The 21,530-nt window shown below is 45.7% G+C and overlaps 1 protein-coding gene across 2 annotated transcripts in view; it reads right to left on the bottom strand.

Moving 5' to 3' along the window:
* FLT1 (fms related receptor tyrosine kinase 1) overlaps positions 1–21,530 on the bottom strand; it is a 115,918-nt gene that overhangs the window by 5,835 nt on the left and 88,553 nt on the right. For both annotated transcript variants that reach the window (XM_030477809.1, XM_030477810.1), the window contains 12 exons: positions 17,616–17,720; positions 14,456–14,569; positions 13,637–13,725; positions 11,731–11,890; positions 11,230–11,327; positions 10,566–10,688; positions 9,339–9,450; positions 7,631–7,730; positions 6,195–6,300; positions 5,971–6,101; positions 5,456–5,540; positions 4,511–4,602 (listed from right to left, as the gene is read on the bottom strand). In XM_030477809.1, the coding sequence (XP_030333669.1) occupies positions 4,511–4,602; positions 5,456–5,540; positions 5,971–6,101; positions 6,195–6,300; positions 7,631–7,730; positions 9,339–9,450; positions 10,566–10,688; positions 11,230–11,327; positions 11,731–11,890; positions 13,637–13,725; positions 14,456–14,569; positions 17,616–17,720 (1,315 nt within the window). The remainder of the gene's footprint in view (positions 1–4,510; positions 4,603–5,455; positions 5,541–5,970; positions 6,102–6,194; positions 6,301–7,630; positions 7,731–9,338; positions 9,451–10,565; positions 10,689–11,229; positions 11,328–11,730; positions 11,891–13,636; positions 13,726–14,455; positions 14,570–17,615; positions 17,721–21,530) is intronic.

The raw sequence follows: 21,530 nt of genomic DNA, 5'->3' as shown, positions 1-21,530 counted from the left end.
AACCTCCTTAGTAAGGTTTCATGGGATACAGTCCTAGAGGGCAGGGGGGCCCAAGACTGCTGGCTTATATTCAAGGATCACCTGCTACGTGCTCAAGAGTGTTGCATCCCGACTAGAAGAAAGTGCAGCAGGAGGGCCAGGAGACCTCCATGGATGGACAAGGAGCTGCTGAGGAAACTTAGAGGGAAAAAAGAAGCTTATAGAAGGTGGAAGCAAGGACAGGCGGCCTGGGAAGAATACAGGAGCATTTCCCGAGAAGCTAGGGACCAGGTTAGGAAAGCTAAGGCCCAGCTAGAATTAAGTTTGGCAAGGGATGTAAAAGATAACAGGAAAGGATTCTATAGATACGTAGCAAATAAAAGACAGGCTAGGGACAATGTAGGCCCTCTCCAGAAGCTATCAGGAGAACTGGCTACCATGGATTTGGAGAAGGCTGAGGTTCTTAATGACTTCTTTGCCTCAGTCTTCACCAGCAAATGCTCTGACCACACCACGAAAGTCTTGGAAAGCAAATGCAGGGACTGTGAGAACGAAGACCTTAGGCCCACTGTAGGAGAGGATCAGGTTCGAGACCATCTTAAGAACCTGAACGTGCACAAGTCCATGGGACCTGATGAAATCCATCCACGGGTCCTGAAGGAGCTGGCGAATGAAGTTGCTAAGCCACTGTCCATCATATTCGAAAAATCCTGGCAGTCAGGTGAAGTTCCCAATGACTGGAAGAAGGGTAATATAACCCCCATTTTCAAGAAGGGGAAGGTGGAAGACCCGGGGAATTACAGACCAGTCAGTCTCACCTCTGTGCCTGGCAAAATCTTGGAACAGTTTCTCCTGGAAAACATGCTAAGGCACATGAAAAACAATGAGGTGGTTGGTGACAGCCAACATGGCTTCACTAAGGGGAAATCCTGCCTGACCAATTTGGTGGCCTTCTATGATGGAGCCACGGAACTGATGGACAGCGGCAGAGCAGTTGATGTCATCTACCTGGACTTGTGCAAAGCATTCGACACTGTCCCACATGACATCCTTGTCTCTAAATTGGAGAGACATCAATTTGATAGATGGACCACTCGGTGGATAAAAAGCTGGCTCGATGGCCGCACGCAAAGAGTTGTGGTAAATGGCTCAATGTCCAGTTGGAAATCTGTAACGAGTGGTGTCCCTCAGGGATCGGTGTTGGTACCGGTCCTGTTCAACATCTTTGTCGGCGACATGGACAGTGGGATTGAGTGCGCCCTCAGCAAGTTTGCCGATGACACCAAGCTGTGTGGTTCGGTTGATACGCTGGAGGGAAGGGATGCCATCCAGAGGGACCTTGACACACTTGTGAGGTGGGCCGATGCCAACCTTATGAAGTTTAACCAAGCCAAGTGCAAGGTCCTACACCTGGGTCGGGGCAACCCCAGGCACTGCTACAGGCTGGGCAGAGAAGAGATTCAGAGCAGCCCTGCAGAAAAGGACTTGGGGGTGTTGGTTGACGAAAAGCTTAACATGAGCCGGCAGTGTGCACTTGCAGCCCAGAAAGCCAACCGTATCCTGGGCTGCATCAAAAGAAGCGTGACCAGCAGGTCGAAGGAGGTGATCCTGCCCCTCTACTCTGCTCTTGTGAGACCCCACTTGGAGTACTGCGTACAGTTCTGGTGTCCTCAACATAAAAAGGACATGGAGCTGTTGGAGCGAGTCCAGATGAGGGCCACGAGGATGATAAGAGGGCTGGAGCACCTCCCATATGAAGACAGGCTGAGAAAGTTGGGGCTTTTCAGCCTGGAGAAGAGAAGGCTGCGTGGTGACCTCATAGCAGCCTTCCAGTATCTGAAGGGGGTCTACAAGGATGCTGGGGAGGGACTCTTCCTTAGGGACTGTAGTGGTAGGACAAGGGGTAATGGGTTCAAACTTAAACAGAGGAAGTTTAGATTAGATATAAGGAAGAAGTTCGTTACAGTGAGGGTGGTGAGGCACTGGAATGGGTTGCCCAGGGAGGTTGTGGATGCTCCATCCCTGGCCGTATTCAAGGCCAGGTTGGACAGAGCCTTGAGCCACATGGTTTAGGGCAAGGTGTCCCTGCCCATGGCAGGGGGGTTGGAACTAGATGATCTTAAGGTCCTTTCCAACCCTTACGATTCTATGATTCTATGATTCTAAGTCTGAATCTGCTAATGTGATGCCCAGGGCACGCACACACTGTGTGCTGGTGTGAAAGCATCACCCTACCTGGCTGGCTCAGATGCCATTTCAGATGCTTCAAACTGAGGAAAAAACCATGCCGAGTACAGTCATTCTGCCATGGGCAGCAGGGAAAGGCAGGCACCCAGGGAAAGGCAGGCCAGCTTGCCCCAGCCTGCAGGCAAGCAGGAATCAGCAAGGGCATGGCCCTGCAGCCCTTCTGCCTCTGCTCAGGACTCACCTGCTGCTGTGTCCTAAACTGCAGTGTTGAGATTTACAGCATGATGGTAAGTGCTCTGGGAGTGGTTAGGTGTTAGGGTGATGGTGTAAGCTGTTGCTAAGGTGGGGGGGTGACCCATTCCTCAGTCTGGTGCTGGCACCCTGACAGTGAGCTGCTACTGCTCACTCAGAAACTATCCTGGGTCAGTCTGGCCAGTAATCCAGCGACCTGAACACAAGAGAGAGGGCAGGACTGCAGAGTAGGATGCTTGAGATGCAGGGGAAGAAGCAGGACTATGCATCTGGTGAGATCAACTTACCCCCTCCAGGCATTACGTTGTTCAGTACAACTTTCAAGGGTCCAATTTAGCCTAAGAAAAGGATGCTTAGCTAAGAAGCTACCACTTTCAGGAATGTGTGCAGACTACAAGGGTCACTGCATGCATTCACAGATCTGAGTCTGTGTTCTGTTTTTGGCATAACACTACAGTACCAATTGTTTAGCTTGCAGGCCAGATGACCTTGTATGTTCTCAGTCAACTGCTGTTTCCCTGAGGATTTACCTTCTAGCAGTCACTGCTGAGTCTGATGATTTTTTTTTCCCCATCCAAGCATTCCTTTTCCTTCTGCAGCTGAAAATGCTCTTTAAAGCATTTCCAGAAGGGTGCTTGGATACATGCTGTGTATTCGGTGCCATGCAAAGGCATTTCATCCCTTTCATTTGGGGAGGTTGACATGTTGCCTCTGCGGCTGACAGATTCCGAAAAGTTACGTTTACACGTAGAAACAATGGGTTAAAGCACTTCTAGGAAACATCGCATCCTTTGGAGCTCTGTACTGTCCACATGCATTCCAAGCTCTGTGATACCAGGCCCCTCAAAAGAGAGTATGCCTCCACAGAATCAAAGTACCATAAAATTCCCTTACCGGCCTGTTTTCTGAAAGGTCAAAGCAGGAGAAAGGGTTTCCCGGCTCTTGTTTGTAGTGGCTTGTATCCCCCCGGCTTTGCCACGCATGAGCAGTGCTCCATTGCAGACTCCTGCCAGCAGCACGTTTATCCTGCGCGCTGTGTGTCTTGGCCGTGTGAGCGTGCACGCTCTCGTTCATGTATTCCCGTGCGTTCAACCAACGCCCTCTTAGTCACTGGGATTTTTCCTGCAGCAGCTCCTCGCTGCCCTGCCTGCACGTTCCAGCCAGCTCCAATTGTTCATCCAGACAATACTACACCTCCCAGCCTGCTCAGCTGTGAGGCGCTGACTCCTTCCCCACAGGCAGGATGGCCTTGACCTCCTGCCAGCCTAAGTTGAAGGATGGGTTGGGCCTAGGCAGTCCCCAGGCTGGCTGAGAGCTGAAACCAGCCACGGACACTGCCAGCTTCACAGCGGCTGGGAACTGAGACACTGCCAGCATCGGGAAAACAAACACTTCCCGGTTATAGAGAGTTCATGTCAGTGCAACCCAGTTCTTAGAGCAACCCTAGTTCCCTGCTTGGGCAGCTGTCAGGAATTAGGTGGAGGAAGGTGGCCAATATATTAAAGTGCTTAAAGGCAGGAAGAGAAGTGAGGCCCTCACATCCATCTATTGTAAAGTTGCCACTTTAGCATCCTGAGCCCATGGATGTTAAATGGGCCGTGCTTAGCTGAGTCATGGAAAAGAAGGGCAAAAACAAGCACGGGGAGCCTTGTCCCAGCTGGGGTGCCCTTGGGGACTTGCAGAAATAACTGCAAATCCTTCACAGCCACACGTTCCTCCTCCCCCATCATTGCTAAGGGCTTGTTTCCTAGAGTTACCTACCTCTAGTGTGGTTTAGTGCTCTGTGGCACTCACTTGCCCAGCCTGGCATTAAGCTGAGGAGCAGGCTGATCAATAGAATACTAATAAATCATATTGGTGATGTGCACTGAAGGGGTTGAGGGTTATTTGTTTCCTTGAAGACGTATGGAGGGTTAGGTGTGGGAGGTGGTTGCCTGCTCACTCAACCAAGCAGGACACAGCTCAGCAAGAGTGCTTGCAGGGACTGGGGATGCCTCATCTGCTTTCGTTAGGCATGATTTAGCACAAAGACCTTGAATCCTCCTTTACCCTCTAAAACATGAAGTTGAAGAAAGGAACATAAAATACAGACCCGAAGAGTGCCCGTTTCTGCTTGCTGCCTGTCCACGTGAAGCGTTTCAGTTCTTCTGGAGCCAGCACCATCCCACTGTCTGCTTGATAATCCTTGGAAAAAGAAAATGCAACGCTATTAGATGTTAACTGTAGAAATTTATTTTTAGAATGGACTCAATTCCTCTTTGGTCTGATTTGCAGCATTTGTTTGGTCATTTCTACTCCAGAGCTCTAGGAGGCAGCGGCCCTGTGCTGCTGAAGGTGCTGTAGTGCCCAGGTATTTAATGGTACCTTCCCAAACTGTCCTTGCTTTGGGGTACAGCAAGCACATGCTGGTAAGGCAGATACAGAGTGCTAAAAGAAAAGTGTCTACACACAACGTGAGGTTTTGGCCAGCTACTAGTTTAACCCTGCGGGCACCACTCTGCCTTTCCCACCTCCCACCACTTAATGTGTACAACTGGGTCACTGAAAGCTTCCCCCAACTTCTCACCATGCCCACCCCCATTGGGACAGTATGTGTGCCCCTTTAGTAGACACTTCTCCAGCTTGTCCACCTGGTAACATGACTTGTTCCTAACTGGGACCTCTGAAATGTGACCCCCAATTCTCATTTGTGCGCTAATATTCAGATGAAAACACAAATCCAAGGGATTTTAAGAGGTTTTCCGACACCAGTGGGACTCAGGTGGGACTCTGGCAGTGGTACCTTCCAGGCCTGCTGGCACTGGCCATTTGTTACCAGGTAAGGCGTGTTTGCAGCCCATGGCATGGCCAGCAAGGATCCGCTGACCTCAATTAATAGGACAGTGGGATAACACAATGCTGCAAGCACAGCTAATCTTGCACCTCATATCACTAGAGCTGACAAAGCAGTAAAACTCATCTTGATTCTCTCTGTATGAATCTGTCACACAAAGAAAAAGAAATAAATGACATACCATTTGGCCCAAGAGTCACTTACATTCAATACAAGTGTTTCCTTGATGGGAAGCTCTTCAAATGTCTTTATGCGCTGGGGTGGTTTTATTTTGAAAGTGTTTATGTATCTGTTCAACAAGAAAAGCAGGGCAGTGTTTGGTGAGAGTGTGGAGCGCATAAGCAGGAAGCGCTGGGTATTCCTCTGTTTCTTTAAGCAGTTTCCTAACTGTCATCAGGGTAGTTTACACAAATGGGACTGGTTAAGCAGACCCTACCCAAACCTCACTCCCCAGTCCTGGGGTGCACACAGCTGCCCCTCTCACAGCGCCTGAGCCCGTGTGTGCCCCTTTAGTAGTAGACCTGATGTTTCTCTGGGCAAAGACACCCTGAGGGGCTGTCCCAGCCTAATGGGATCCCAGTGGTGGTGGCTCAATGGCTGGTGGGACAAGCAGGCTACATGGAGTGTCTGAGTGTTTTCTCTGTCCAGGACCAAAACAAGCTATGCAGCAAGCTACAATACCCAATAAACCAACCCAGGCTTCATCTTGCTTCTCTCACCTGATGTTTTCAGTGCTCCCACAATTTGAGCTTGTAACAGATAAGTTCTCATTGCACAAAGGATCAGACGCAGGGGGAAACGCACTTTCCTTTGTGAATATCGTGTTGAGAGGTATGTAGTCTTTGCCGTCCTAAATGCAAACAAGAAATGAACATGTTATTCCTGGGACCATGTGGCCAGTCACCCCTGCCTCGGTGACAGTGCACAGCCATGACGTTGGTACCTGCTGGACGTTTGCTTGCAGCAGGTCACCCAGCTTTTTCACCAGCTCGGAGAACCGTGGTCTGTCGTTGGGATTGCTTCGCCAGCAGTCCAGCATGATCTGGTAGCTGTGAGGACAAAAGCAAAGTGAGCACATGGTGGGCTTACAGCTCACTTTGACCCAAGACAGCACAGCTCCGGCAGCTTGTCATTGATAAAGTTAACTCCGGAGCCTGCCTGATTTTCAAAGAGGCTCTCCAGCATGGGGCCTCCTACTCAAAGTAAGAGTAAACTTTCCACAAAAAAGGCAAAAACCTTCCCGCAAGACACCGGGAAAACCACATCAAAAGAATAATTTGGCCAACTAGTCATACTTTCTATTTTATTCCTAATTAAGCATTAAACCTTTGTATTAAACATCTATTAACTGGCAATGTTTAGGTTAAGGCATCCTAAGATGACTTATATGAATGTGTCACTTCCTCATATTGGTCCAGTCAAGCTTTCCTTCCTGCAATAAAGTGTGTGGAAGAGAAAAAAAAAAAAACCTCTTATCTGCTGTCACTACGATAACAAAATTAGCCAATGGCTGATACTCCCAGATGGGCATGGCTGGCTCGCATCCTCCTTCTTCCAGAGCTATTTTTTGGTAAGTGTTGCTATTTCGAGTCATGACGTAGCACTTGAATAGGCACTGAAGGCGCATACACATACTTGATTTTGCTTCCAGAGATAAAATACCCTGGATGTGTTCATGATCCTAAATGATTGTGCCATGGCGTGTGAATTTGGGATGCTGCAGGTGTCTCCCTGGATAGGGTGCTCCATTTCACTCCCAGGGTAGAGGCACTGCAGACTCAGGGGCTCACTTGGACTCCTCCCAGGCCTCTAAAAAGCTGTTAGCCTGGAGGCAGGGTACCAGGGTGTTACAGCCAATGTCGCCATGGAAAGGCTCAGACAAACCCCACAGGCGACATGGGCTGGGAGGCTGCAGGTCCCCGTCACCTTCCTCTGCCATCTCCAGGAAAGGGTGTGCCCTCGTCACCCGAGTGCTTGCGAGGAAGCCTCTGCTGTCACTTCCTAAGTCAAGACGACATTAATAATGTCACATTCCTCCAGCACTTATCTGTGTGCAAGTCAGTAAATATTAAACCTGGAGAGGGATGAATGGCCTTCCTCCTCTGGGCTGCTCACTCAGCTCCCCTTGGAGCCTAGCCCGGGTGGTGCCCTGGGCTTGGGTCCACGTCCCTCCTCACCCTCTCCTAGCCCACTGGAGGGCCAAGGGGCCAAGGAGTGGGGGATGCAAGAAGATGCTGATGACAGCAACAAGATATGAGGCAGCCTCAGGTTGCTTTTCCTTATGTTGGCACGGGGTACTTTTTGTGAGACTCGTACATCATGTGCAAGGCAGCCCGGGAGGGCAGCAGTATGCAAGGCAAGCAGAGAAAGGCATCTTACATCTCCTCGCTCGCTTGCTCCGGGGCTCGCATTCTTGTGCCTTCCTTCAGTCTGCTGCAGAAATCCTCATCTATTTGGACTCCGGGGTAAGGAGAGGCACCTGAAGGAATCATGGGGAGAACAGGGTCATATATGCCTTGAGCAGGGTACCTGTGACCTGGCCTTGGTCCTACACGTCCCCCTCAAACACTTGGGTTGTGCAGCATCCGCTTGCAGAGCTGGGGGTCTGGCCCCTGGCAGCTGCCACAGGCAGGGAACTACTGCTGCTGGTGCTCCAAGCCCTGATTCTTGGAGGGGCAGGATCAAACCCAGCGCTATTAGTGGTGCTTACCTGGCCTGAATGCAAAAAATACACATGAATTTAACTTGAAAAGTATCCCTCAAGAAAAGCCAGTTTGGATCACCCCGAATTCTAGTAAGCTGAGTAGTAACAAACCCTGAATGCTCAAAACCACCTTGAAAATAACAAAATCATGGTTTTAAATCAGATCACAGTTCATGTGCATTTTATTTCTAGTTTCAGTGTTTTTAAGTTGCAGCCTGATTGTGCTGTTGGTCTTTTCTTCGTAGACAAAACCAAAAAAAATCAGGAAAAAGGAAAATGAAAGGAAAAAAAGACATGACCTTTCAGAGTCAATCTCCAGGTTCAAGGAGCTGGGACTTTAAGAAAAAAATAGCAGGTATTATGAGTCTGACCGTAAAATCACAGGAGTTGGCAGGCTGACCAACAACACGTATTTAAACTAATAAATGATTGATTGTCCTGAGAATTGTATAGTATTGTTTCCTCTGCTGTTCGCCTCTTTTGCCAGCCTCTATGTTGAACCCAATTAAGATTCTTCTATTCTGATGTTCATTGTTGTTCCCACTCAGTGTACATCTTGTATCCTGTCTTTTCCACGTGAAAGAAGGGGCGCGGGAAAAGCTGCTCTGAGTATTAATTTGGGATTGCATGCTCTAGTTCATCCTGTGGCACCTATGCAGATGCTTGCTCACCTGCTGCATCCAGCAGGCGGGGCTGGGTCTCTCCTGGGCTGGGGGGACCACCTGGTCTTTGGCTGGAAATGGGGGTGACACAGGCTGAGACGTGCAAAGACACATTTCTTGTGTGTTCAGCTCCTTTGCTCCCACGAGAGAACTAAGAAGCTTTTGAGGGAGCACCCAGCCCGTGGCACTTGGTGTCTTGAATGCTATGTACGTGTGGCACAGGAGGTGATGCTGTTGCCAGCCCAGGACCACAGCTCTGTGTTATCCCATGGGGTTCCACATTTGGTAAAAATATTTTATAGTTAGTAAAAACACTTAAAAATTTGCGTGATTTTCCTGGTTTGCTCCATTGGGCAGACAATGCATTGCGACTGCTCTGGCCATACTGCCCTGCATCTCTGCTGAGGCTTTCCGCAAGATAAAAAGGGAATCTTAGGTTATGCCAACGGCAGAAATATGTGGTAAAGTTATCAGATAGCTGTGCTATCTATTAAGGCTTTCAGCCTGGAAAATCAGCTTTCAGTGTCCTAACAAGCACCAGAATTTCTAATTCACAGGGGTGTGATACACACAGCTCTCCCTGTACCTGCACACCCCACCTCTGCCTGATGTAAGTCTTTCCTGGCAAAAGACCTGGCAAAAGCTGAAGGTAATGGGTGTTCTTCCCCAGACTTAAGTCCCCGCCTCTGATTCCAGCTCCCGGGGGGCAGAGTTAACGTACCCAAGGAAAATATCTCCCACAGCAAGACCCCGTAGGACCACACGTCACTTTTTGTATTGTAGATTTTATCAAATATGGATTCTGGAGCCATCCACTTGAGCGGAAGTCGAGCCTGGAATAAAAGGGACAAACCTGACTATTATTTTCAAAGCCTAAAAGAATTTAATCGTAGATGAATCAACTATATATTGTTATGTAAATAATTACCATTCAAGCAAGAACCTGTGGGATTTCCTTACAGGCAGTCAAGATAAACCCACACTCATTCAGACACTTTCTTAACAAATTGTAGGAGTAAAGGGCTGTTTTTAAAGTATGTTTGGCACAAACACCAGACATTGGAAACCTGTGACCAGAGTGAACAGGTCTTTTCTTTATGGGGATGTGGGAATATGCAGGAGCAAGAGTCTCTTGCCGGAATTCTAGTGACGGGGAGAAAACCCTACGTCCAAGTGTAAATCATCTGTGATGGTGTCAGAGAAGCTCTCAGGGAAATATTCAGAGCCTGAATTGCAGAAGCGTATCAGCCACCTTGAAACCACCTCAGCTCAGCCTGTTGGGGGTTCCTGTTGGAACCCAAGTTATGTCCAGTTAGTTTCCCAGCTGATATGCAGTGCTGTAAATCTTGAAAGCCATTTACGGATGAGGGAATAGCTGGCAGATGGGTGAGACCTGGAGAAGGAGACTCTGCATGACCCCAGTTCCCAGACCAAATTCCCATGGCATAAGTGGGCACAGGCACAGTTGCTGACCCAGCCTGGCAGGGGGCTTACCGCCCGCTATTTGCAGCAGAAGCACAAAAACCAACCAAGTGAGTAGGTGCTGGAGGCAGTGAGTCCACCTCAGCAGCTTGGGGCACCACAAGCCATGGCTCTGGTGTGGGAGCACCAGGGGACACGCACCTTATTTTGGAGAGACTGGTTTCCTTGTAGGAAGTTTACTGATAAAGGGGGTAATGCCGAGCCAGCCAAGAGACATGTCTAAAAGATATCTAAAATATTAACAGGGCAGAGCTGTGAAACAGAGAGAATGTCCAAGCCTTATGCCTGAGGGTAGAGATGCTTTCCAGATCTACAATGCATCTGGATAGCTCATCTTCACATAAAAACCATGACACCTTTCAAGCTATTAAGTTCAGGAAATGTGAATGTCTACAAGACATTTTGGTGGACAGTTTGATATGATATGTTATAAACATTTGAGTGAACAAACAGCATCTTGACTTACATCTCCTTTTCTCACATAATCAGGATTCTTATAAATATCTCTAGCGAGGCCAAAATCACAGATCTTCACGACATTGTTCTCAGATAAAAGGATGTTTCTGGCTGCCAGGTCACGATGAATGCACTATAATAAAACAGTTTCATAATCAAACTGCATTTCCTTAATCCTGCCCACAAATTTCCTGACTGTCTCCCATATCCTTTAAAAAATTATTATTATTATTTGAGAGATCAATTTAATATTTTTTTAGGGAAGTTGACTTCAGTTTACATGAAGTTACTGTAAACTGAGAGTTCTTTAAAAAATACAAAAATATTCCTAAGTCCAGAAAGTGATACATTTTTAAGCCCCTTAACATTTGCAGAGAAAGCGCTGATTCATTTGGAACTCCCTACCTAATATATATTGAAATGAAGAAAAGAAACCCCACCACACCCAGAAGATCTTCCCTGAATGAATGAGTTTGTCCCACTGCCTTCAGCCATGATCCTGTGTTTATGGACTACGGACACTTGGATAAACACATTGTTATATTTATAACACCAAGAGGAAAATGGCTCTTCCTTTGGGAGCTCTCCCGAGGAAGGTGTCACTAAAATGTAGATGTGATTTCTCCTCTGAATCCCATCCTTCTGCAGGGAAAAATCGCCAGTGCAAAACTCACCTTTCTGGAGGAGAGGAACTCCATGCCTCTGGCCACCTGAAAGCTGTAAGAGATCAGGTCCTCCATAGTGAGGGGCAACTTGTAGAGCTCATCAGCATCTACAAAGGTGGAAAATGCTGTTCGTTACAAAGACCACTCACAAGGCAGTTATTTCCCTCCTCTTTTACTGACCCTATTACTGCTATAAATTCAGTCTTCACAGAGTAGTATTTGAAGGTCAACCTACTGTCACTAGAAACAAAAATAGTGCTTGCTTTGGACACTGCTGTGTTTTCCCCAAAGATAAGGAGCAGTCAGAAGAAACAATCACACATTTTCCTGTCAGATATAGTAACCCTGGAAATAATCTTTTTTTAAATCTCCTACCCTCTGGACATGACCCTGTGAGCGTCTCCCACGGATGTTTATTAGGGTGATAAATGAGGAAAAAAATTCAGGGATGCACAGTATGTTGTAAAAATATCACAGACCGCGTAGGGACAGGAAGGAATTAATACCTACCCTCCTCGTCCTCCTCCACATCACTCAGACTTTTATCTTCCTGGAACCCTGAGCTTGCGAAGCTTTCGCTGCTGGTGACACTGGCCAGCCTTTGTTTTTTGCCTTCCACTGGCTCGATATCCTTTTTCTCTTTCATTGGCTCTCCTTGCAGAGAGGACTCCTTCAAACAAACAGAGAAGAGGTGCTACATCAGAGCAACAGAGAGGGTGGGAGAGGAACCTAGTCAGACTTCTGTCGCCTTTCTGCCGGAGGAAAAGGCTGGTCCGTGGCACGTGCGGTCAAATCTCCCATGGATGTGGGTGTCCAGTGCCACAGGCGGGGTTGGTTCCCATCCCCACAGGACTGAAACATGGTGGCTTGGGAGCACCAGCACATGATTTTGGGACAACCTGGTGATGGTGATGATTTGCAGGGTCCATGGGTGGACATGTCTGCTGGAATGTGGGTCACCTCAGCCTGAAGTGAGGCATTTGAAAAGGCCTATTTCTCTCTGGTAGCCAGAGAAGGAGCATGGTGGGATGAGTTGAGAAAGATGTGTCCACAGTGCAGCTCGCCCAGACCTCTAAAGGAGTGTCAGCTTTTTGTCCCAGGCTGTTTAAGGCATCTGCCTCTATTTCTCTGTGCAGTGCTTGGTGTGGGGCTGTAAGGCCTTCCAAAGAGGAGCAAGGGAATTTGGTGTTTGAAATACAGCTGATGTTGGCAGCAACTGCCTCTCTTCCGCAGGGTCTTTATCCAATGCTTTTGTCTTATGGCCAATGACAGTTTACTGGGACACATGTAACACTGTTTGGAAAATACTTTTCTCTCTTCTACCCAGAGAGCAGCCTAGCTGCCTGGCCATGGTCTTGCCCCTGCTTCCTTTCCTCTTGTCCTGTGATTGTCTCTCTTCCTTTTGCACACTGGAGCAGTGCCAGGCTCTCTCCCTCCCTCCTGCTGGGTGCCCTTCCCAAGGGTGCTGGAGCACCAAGTCTGGACAGGCTCATCACTGGGTGGGGGGGATGTGAGCAACTCCCCCCAGTGTAGACCCGCACAGTCATGCCGTGCTGAGCATCCTACACCAACAACTGCATGTTGGAGAAGGCAACTGCTGTGTCTCATGCAGAGTCCAACAGGGACAGCCTTGGGAACAGAGCTGTTTGGAGGGGGACAACCTCCCAAGTGTGCTCTCCTGCAGAACCCTCCCAAAACAAACCCTGAGATGCTGCTGAGCTTTTGGCACAGCTGAGTAGGGGTTTTGCGGACTGCTGTTCTAGGTCCAGGCTCTGAAATCCCACATTAGAACCCTTAATCCTTTGGGGGGTTTTGCTGAAAGTGCACAAGCAGGATATAGCTGGCATACTTGGGTTCGTGTTTGTAATAAGAAACACGCAGTAGGCTGTGGGATGTGAGGACAAGACTAATGTTTTTCCTCTTGATAGCTCTTCTCTCACAATAATGGGATTACTTGCAAATCTCTGAATATTAGGGTATGTTGGAACATAAGCTTTAAATGGCATTCTCTTGGTTGTGTTCCCATCGATACTGAAATCAGTGGGCAAAACCACTTCCTTCAGCTTCGCTGACACCAGCCTGTGAAGTGACACCAAGCTCACCAGGAATGGGTTTGTCAGCAGTGGGGTGAGAGCATGTGGGGACACTTTGAATAGGATTCACTTCCTCTCGCTGTATATGGCTCCAGCCAAATTACTCACAGCAGTCTCCTTGCACAGTCAGGGGATAGAAATGAGTCCTTTCATGGCACTACACACCCCACGCCAAATATTAAAATAGCTCAGGTAAACTGCACCCAAAAGCTGTTTCTCTCCTTTGGTAGAAGAGTCTAAGGAGATCAGCTCAGTGACTGACATCTACACTACCAACTTACGTTAGGTAAGATGAACCTTACTAGAGGCATCTGTCTCCTCACCTTGCTGGGGCAGAAGTTGCTCCTCTTGCTCTTCAAGTAGTTTGATAAATTCCCATACTTGCAGTATTCAACAATCACCATCAGAGGCCCTGGGCAAAATGAAAGTGCATTTTTAGCAGTGTAAAGCAATAGAAGGTGGCATCAGTTCTGAGAAGTAAAGTCATTCATGCCAGTAGCTATACCTTGAGTCCAGAATAACTAACAACATGTCCTAATGAAGTAGAAGGCTGCTTGAAGGAAGACTGGACATGTTAGCAAAACAATACTGTTTCTGAAAATCAGGTAATGGCCTAAAATCTGGGTCATTAACCTGGGTCCTGAGGAACCCTCCATTTCCCCTTTGGGCAGTCTGCATTCAGACTGGAGTCCCTCAGCCCACACAACTAGAATAGGTGACATATCTAAAACAAATGATCGCTTACACTGGCCCTTTGACTTTCTTGGTGGAATATCGTAAAGGATTTTATAACAGTTCCCTTGTGATTCATTGTGGAGGGCCAGCAGCTGATACCACTTGTTCCCAGCCTTTCCAAATCATGTTCAACATGAGCTTGAGCAGTGAAGGACAACAAGTGGCACGTTCTTAAATTCACACTTCTCATCTTAATACCAAAAGAGAGTTTAAGTAGAGAATTTTTTTAATCACTTCATTAAATGATTAAAAATCTCTTTTTCTCTTCCTCTTTTTTTTCACCAACCACAGGATGAGCTCAAATATTTCAAGTTAATAACTTGACCTCTGGATGAAAAACAACATAGCCAACTAACTTATTGGGAGATGATCCAAACACATTTTCAATGCAGTGCAGATTTTTTTACCTCCATTTTTTGTGCAAGCTCCCAACAAATTCACAATATTGAGATGATGACCAATGTGGATCAAGATTTTCAGCTCAGTCATCAGTGCTTTGTACTCGCTTGCTGTGGCCCCTTCTGTAAATGCAAAATATAGTCAATGTGAAATGGCAAAGAACTGGCCCTACTGAGATTTACCACTTTTTGTTATTTTCTGTTGAAAGAACCTCCACTACTGGATGTATTTCATGTGTTGATGTTCTTTGTCAACTCCTCCCTGCTCAGCATCCTCTTACTTGCAATAAAACCCATAAAAAGATTTAGGCACTCAGCTTCCTCCCAGTAGGCCCTGTTATATTTAGAACTGAGAGAAATCTTTTTCACATGAATAGTTTTGTTGCTTCAGCCAAAAAATGAAAGAACAAATCAAAAGGGATTTCAAGACTATAATTAACTCCAGCTAGAGTAGGTTTCAGCTGATCTGACTTCAGCCATCTAATGGTTATGTACTAGCCTGAACTAACCAACGTCTCAAGGAATCCGTGGAAAGAGCAAACCATATCCAGAGGCTGATGCAGCCATCAGCTTTAGCCATGTGTATAGGGAAGAGAGGAACCACCTCTGCGTGATGCTTGTCTGGTTCTGCTCATTAACAGAGGAAGCCTGGAGTATTAAGATAGATGAAGGAAGTAAATTTTAATTGGCTAAAGTAATTAGTTAAAGGTGGCTGCATCTCACCCTTATTAATTATGATCAATATCAATAATAATAGTAAGAGTATAGTAATTGTAATGATAGAAGAAACCCCACAAGTAAACCCAAATGATTTTATTTAGTATTGAATGAAACTTTTAATACCTTCCCAGCAATTTTTTTTTTTTTTTTTTTAGAATTTTATTTTGGTAAGAAAGCAAGAAAAAAACATATTGCTTCATGTAATCCCAAAAAGACTTTATCAGTTTAGTGACACCAAGAGTAAGAATAACAGATCTGTATAGGTGGTGACACTTTTCCTCCGTTTCATGGGAATTCTGTGAGGACAAAGCTCATAAATGACTGCACAGTTCCTGGATAATCTAGTGAGGACACAGCTCATAAATGACTGCACAGTTCCTGGATAATCTAGTGAGGACACAAGGAATAGGGCAGATCTCCCCTAACTTCACGTGCTCTTAGCAAAGACACCTACAGAGGATCTAGTCACTGCAGGCTCTCTTCATAGTCATCAGAGCAAAACAAGTGCTCAGCTCACCAGGTGCAGGGATTTGCCTTAGGATGGGGTGAACTGCTGTTTCTCACCACTGACTCAGATACAAGTATCTACCCTGTGCGAGCACACACAAATCCTATCATGAAGACTTCTTGTAGCTGCTGTCTGCTCCCATCTATTCCAGGAGTAACCGTTGCTGCCTGGATGGTACTGGCCGGCACAAGGAGGCTGTCAATGTACATAAAGAAGTGCTGAATCTAGGAGACCACTCTGCCAGCACATGCATCTGCATGTTGACAAAAAAGCTCAGTTAACCAGGGGTCAGGCAATGACCCAGGTGACAGGCCTGAAACCAATGTCACAGATGGCTATTGGCCCACTGCTGCAGAAGGGCTGGACAGGGACCAAAGCTTTAGTTCCTTCCCATTTTCCAGACATGCTTGCTGCAGGGTAGTTGTTCATTTGGCATTGGCCAACAGGGTATTTCTGTGCTTCTGGAACAAGAGTGAGGACGTAGGTTTGCAACCCTCTCAGCTGCAAATACGCTCCTTGGGGATGATCTGAAAGCGTTTAATATTATATTGCAGAACAAGCCTGTTGAGGACAATATCAAGAGGGCACACCCTACACAGAGTACAGCTGCCAGGTCATCACCAGCAAGAAACAAGGAACAAGGAACTATTTCAGGTTGAGTGTTGCAGGAACAGTCTAGGTCTGAGGGTATTGCACATGCTCCTCCAAAAGGCTGGAAATAACGTGTACAGATCTCCTAATAATTGATAAGTAAGCAGCTGTGAAGCTATAAGCTACTGGATAAGAGGGATATATTCAAACTGTGCCTGAACAGATCGAACTGAGAGCACCAGGGATCCCAGCCTTACTGGCAGAACAGGGGATGTGTCCTGGCAGAGAGTGACACTGAGAAGGATTCAGGGATTAAGATAGATAAGCAATGCAGCATAAGATCCCAGGGCAATGCAAAATTATCCTTTAGATATACAAACAAGGGAAAGCTAAACACACAGGAAGGGATGCCACCAGGACTCTAGGCTAAGGAATTCAGCCATGGCTGCTTCAGGCTATGGCTGAATATCATCCTGCTGTTAACTTCCAAGTGCCCTCTTCAAACTGATGAGGGTCTTTGTCCTTTCTGCTCCAGTGAGGAAAGTGGCAGTGAATAAACTGGGAGATTATTTTACTTTGGGAAGAGCACTGGTGTATGAACCGTGCTGGCAAATCCATTACACAACCTGGGTGTCAGCATCCAAAGCACTATGTGATGACCCTGCAGATGGTTCAGAGAGGACACACCTGCACAACAGTTCCAAGATTTAAACTGCTCCATCTGTTTAGCTTCATGAAGAAAAATCATTATATAATCTAATGGAGAGGGTTAGAATGAGATGCAAAAATCAGACAGATGCAAATTAGACAAGAGGCACCTGTTTTTAATAGTGCATTGATTAATCACTGGAATGAATGACAAAGGAAAATATGAAAGCTTCTGTCCAAATGTCTTCACACCAAGGTGGGTGTCTTGTGCTCCAGCTAAATTTTATTTACGGTTTTCAGCATAGGGTAAGTCTAGCATAATGATACAATGTAGGGTATGCACGAAACCTAATTGCCCTTTCCAATCCTACAAAAGTCATTTTTTCATTCTTCCTGGGATTTGAGGTAGTGGAACCAGAATGTTTCAAAAACATTAGGCACTCAGGTTCTCACTGCACCTGAAATTTCCTCCTAAAATACTTGACAATTTATCACCTTTTTTACTGTGAATGTAATTTTAATTTCATAGTTCTGCCATTTCACTCGTCGTGGACCCAGAACTTGGTGTGCACATTTCGGAAGCTTCAGAGAATTATTGGTGGGGGGACAACACCACACACTCTTGCTGTCAACAGAATCATATTAACAGTAGGACACTATATAAGTCATCGTTTTTCCCAGCCCAGTTTTGCAGCAAGATACCTTTCAGCATTTTCACAGCAACTATTCTGCATGTTGGTGATTTCTTAATTCCAAAAGCAGATGCTTGTACCACCTTTCCAAAAGCTCCGTGTCCAAGAGACTTTCCTGTAAAGAAAATAAATGGGAGAGATACATTCTGGTAAAAAAGAAACCTTGTCAACAAATGGCTTCATAAATAATTAACTGAAAAATATGCTTTACAATGAGTCCTACATGTATATTTTCAATATATAGGTTTTTTAGGGTTGGGTATTTTGTTGTTGTTTGGTTGTTTTTAGTTTTTTTAAGAGTGAGCAGACAAACCATAAGACAGTGTTATCAGAGGGAAAAAGTGATATGATTGAAAATGATGCTAAATGAATGCAGCCATTTGGTGGAGATACCCTGGCTTCTGACCCAGTTTTTAAAGTCCAGCTCTGCCAGAGAAAGGTTTATTGTTTTTCCTCTGAGCACACTGCACCATGCAGCAGGCTGTAACACTGCTAGTTATGCCCTCCATAACACATGGCCCCCGCCTAAACTCACACACACACTAAGATGCAGCTTGCTACAGACTTTGGTAACTTCTACAAGCTAAATTCTTCCATCTCAATCAAGGTGCCTCAAAATTATTTTCATTCCAGGGAGGCAGCAGCAACTTTGCATCGAAACCCCTAGAGTACATGCTCAACCCACTGATGCCCTTCCCTAGCACGCCCTTGTAGGTTGAGATTATGGAGTGGTGAGAAGCTGCAAATCTGTGCAAATGAGACCTTTATATTTGTGAAATGAGGTCTGGGGGAATTCAGTGAATGGGGACTTGGAGTGACAAATGATGGGTTTGCTCATGGTGGGTATGATGCTTCCAGGTGTCCAAGGGCAGATATTTGTGCCTGTTCACCATCATCATCATGCTACTGAGCAGACCCCAGGACAAGTACCCAGAGCTCCTTGAGATAAATCAGTGGGCATCAGTAAAATTCTCCAGCAGTAGAAGCTGAGTGTCCTTTTCCTTCATGTTCAGAACCAGGTAAGATTTCAAAGGTACAGTCATAACTTTTCTAGAGTTCATGACATTTTATGTCAATCTTATGATCTTCACAGCCTCACTCATGATTTATTAGTGTTGAAGCAGGGACTACCTCTTCGACACTGTGCTCACATGGACAGGCCTGGCTACCCCTGCCCTTCTCAAGTGGCTGGCAGAGTTTTGATCAGCAAGATCTAGTCAGAATATCAGCTGGCAATAGACTTTATTTCCAAGTAACAATTTTCAGATTTTATTTGTGTTTTACTTTCAGCAGAACCCAGGCACCTAAGCAAAAGTATAGCAGCAGGCTTTGTGGTGTATGGCAGAAGAGCAGAAAATAAAGGCCAGCTTTTCATATAAAAGCAAAGGGTAACGTGCTATATACCTGTTTTTCAGATATGTGCATGTGATCTAGCCATCTCCATAGGACAGTTTCCTTTTCCTATGATGGACATCTGTTTGACCAGCTTTCACATGAACATCTAACATGTTGATGTCTAAGTGAGAGATGAATATCACCCAGGCACTCACAAGCAGAGAAAAGAGCTGCTGTCAGTTCTAAATTAAATAGATACTACCTTTTATATGTGTATCACATTTCTAAACTGTAAGTCTCAGTATGTCTGTCAGTAGAAGCAAAAAGCATATGTTACCAAAGCAATGGAAACATGAAGTGAAATACACTAAGCCAAAACCCCCCAGCCCCCGAAATTTATTTCCCTCCTAGATGTACAAAGGTGTGGCATGTTTTATACTAAATAAAAACCATTAAGAACTTAATCTACATGGCTGAAAAGCATCAAATGACTGAATCTTGGCTTGCGAAGGGCTTAGTGTTTGACACACAAGTACAGGTGAACTGATGTATGTCTTTTTGAAAGTCTACAGTCGCCTTTTTCAGTTGCTTCATTCAGCAGATGTATAAGGGAAGCAGTGTTAACACCACAGTCTCTGTTTTCTTGGTGAATTGATGTTCTTAGGCCTGAATGTTTTGACTGTTCATGATTTCTACAAGATGAAGTTACAGTCTGAGGTCCTATAAAACCCATCACACCTTTGTTTAATCCATAGCTTTAGTCTGTTTCCATCACTGTTAGCTCACTTCCCACATCAAGATAACCTACTTAGTCACCACTTGGAAAACATACCAGTTAGTTAGCTCATAAAGCTACACAAAGCTGCTAACCTTTCCTAAAGGAGAATAAGCACTGGAAACAACATTTCCTTCTCTAAACAACGGTTGCAATTTAGTGGGAAACTGTAATAATACTTGATGTATTAGTCTTTGTTGCTCCACTATTGTTTGTATCGTGCTAAATGTTAGCGCAGAATAGGGCAGCTTTAACTTTTCAGTGTATAGATCATACTCCACAGTTTAGTATGTGTATTGTGGCTATGATTGCTCTTGCAATTGACATACAAAGTAACTACAAAATTATTAAATGGAGGAATTAAACTGAGGAATATTAAGTTGCCCAACCATCTGAGCTCTCAGATTGTCACAGCCTTCAAACAGCAACACTGCCCATGTGTCAGGTAGTGCTCAGTTATGAAATATTGCAGCATTTACATCCAGACCAAGGAAGAAAAATGCTCTACTTATATTTTCTGCACTTGAGTCTGGTTTCCTGGTGCAACTCAGTAGCCATTAAAGTGAACATATCCCTCAAGGAGTTTTGGATCAGGAGGTTTCCATTTCGGTCCCATTTTAACAAGGTCCTTCAAGCATGTGAGGTACTGAACTGCGACATCTGCAAAAAGCACTTGCAGACACTGCTCTCCATGTCTGTGAGAGAGCAGAGTCTCAAAGGTGCGTTCATTTCTCAGGTCCTTTTCTGCAGTTTGTGTCATCTGTGTTTTCCCCATATGTGGCTTCATATTTTCCGTTACGTTATGTACAACAGCTTTGCACATGAAGGAGAACAGAAAGCGCTTTGCCTAGTGCCAGCTCTGTGGGCTTGCAGCGCACAGGAGGGAGCAGGGCTCAGGAAGCCGTCTACCACCAGCGTGTTTGACATTGCACTGGAGCTATGTGGCAATGCTCCCTCGAGGGCCTGCACCACACTGCCAGCAGCGTGTGACCTCTCACAGATTAGGAAGGTCAAGCCCAAGAGTCGGGTGAGAAATGCATGATAGACTGCAGTGTTATCGCTGACCACACTGACAGTGATTTATAGCACTGCAGTTTTCTACCTAATGAAAAGATGACATTTTGCTCTCAGTCAGATTAATCTATACTAAATATTAATTATCCTGACTTCAGTGGTGCCTGTATGAGATTTCCTGTAGCTCTTACAGATGAAGGGGGAGCCCTGTTATACAAGCATTGCACCACAGCTGTGGGCTGTATGTATGTGTGTTGGAGGAACACATAGCAAAGGAGATGTGGGCTGAAAAGAGAGACTTATCTGCAAAGCTTACAATAAATATGTATCCTGGAGGATAAGTAGGTGGGAAGAGAAAACCACACATATCTGATGCTGGAAGGGGTTGAATTTCTAAGTAAAAATATTTTTAAAAAACTGTAGAAGCACATTTTGTGTTTGTGAGACACTAATCCTCAGAGACTGCCAAGGTTACTCAAAAGCTGAGCCAACTGCCATGGAGGCAGGACTTGCACTGAGCTAATCTAGCATACTGCACATACCCAAGGTCTCTGAATCTGGTTCTTATTCATTGTCAACATTCTTTGTTTGTTTACACCAGTTCTTCCACTTTTAACTCATTCTTTGCTCACCATTCCTCACCTTCAGATTCCAAAAACACCAACCCTGCAAGATGTGGTTTTTCCTTGGTGTTTACATTCCGTTTTTGCTTGATTCTTTCCATGGATTTTACACACAAATAAAGCATTGCATAAACCAGCAACCACATTGTCAGCACATCAAGTTCTTGGTCCATCATTG

This window comes from Strigops habroptila, chromosome 2 (genome assembly GCF_004027225.2).
Source record: "Strigops habroptila isolate Jane chromosome 2, bStrHab1.2.pri, whole genome shotgun sequence".
NCBI lineage: Eukaryota > Metazoa > Chordata > Aves > Psittaciformes > Psittacidae > Strigops > Strigops habroptila.
This window is presented reverse-complemented; position numbering and strand designations above follow the sequence as displayed.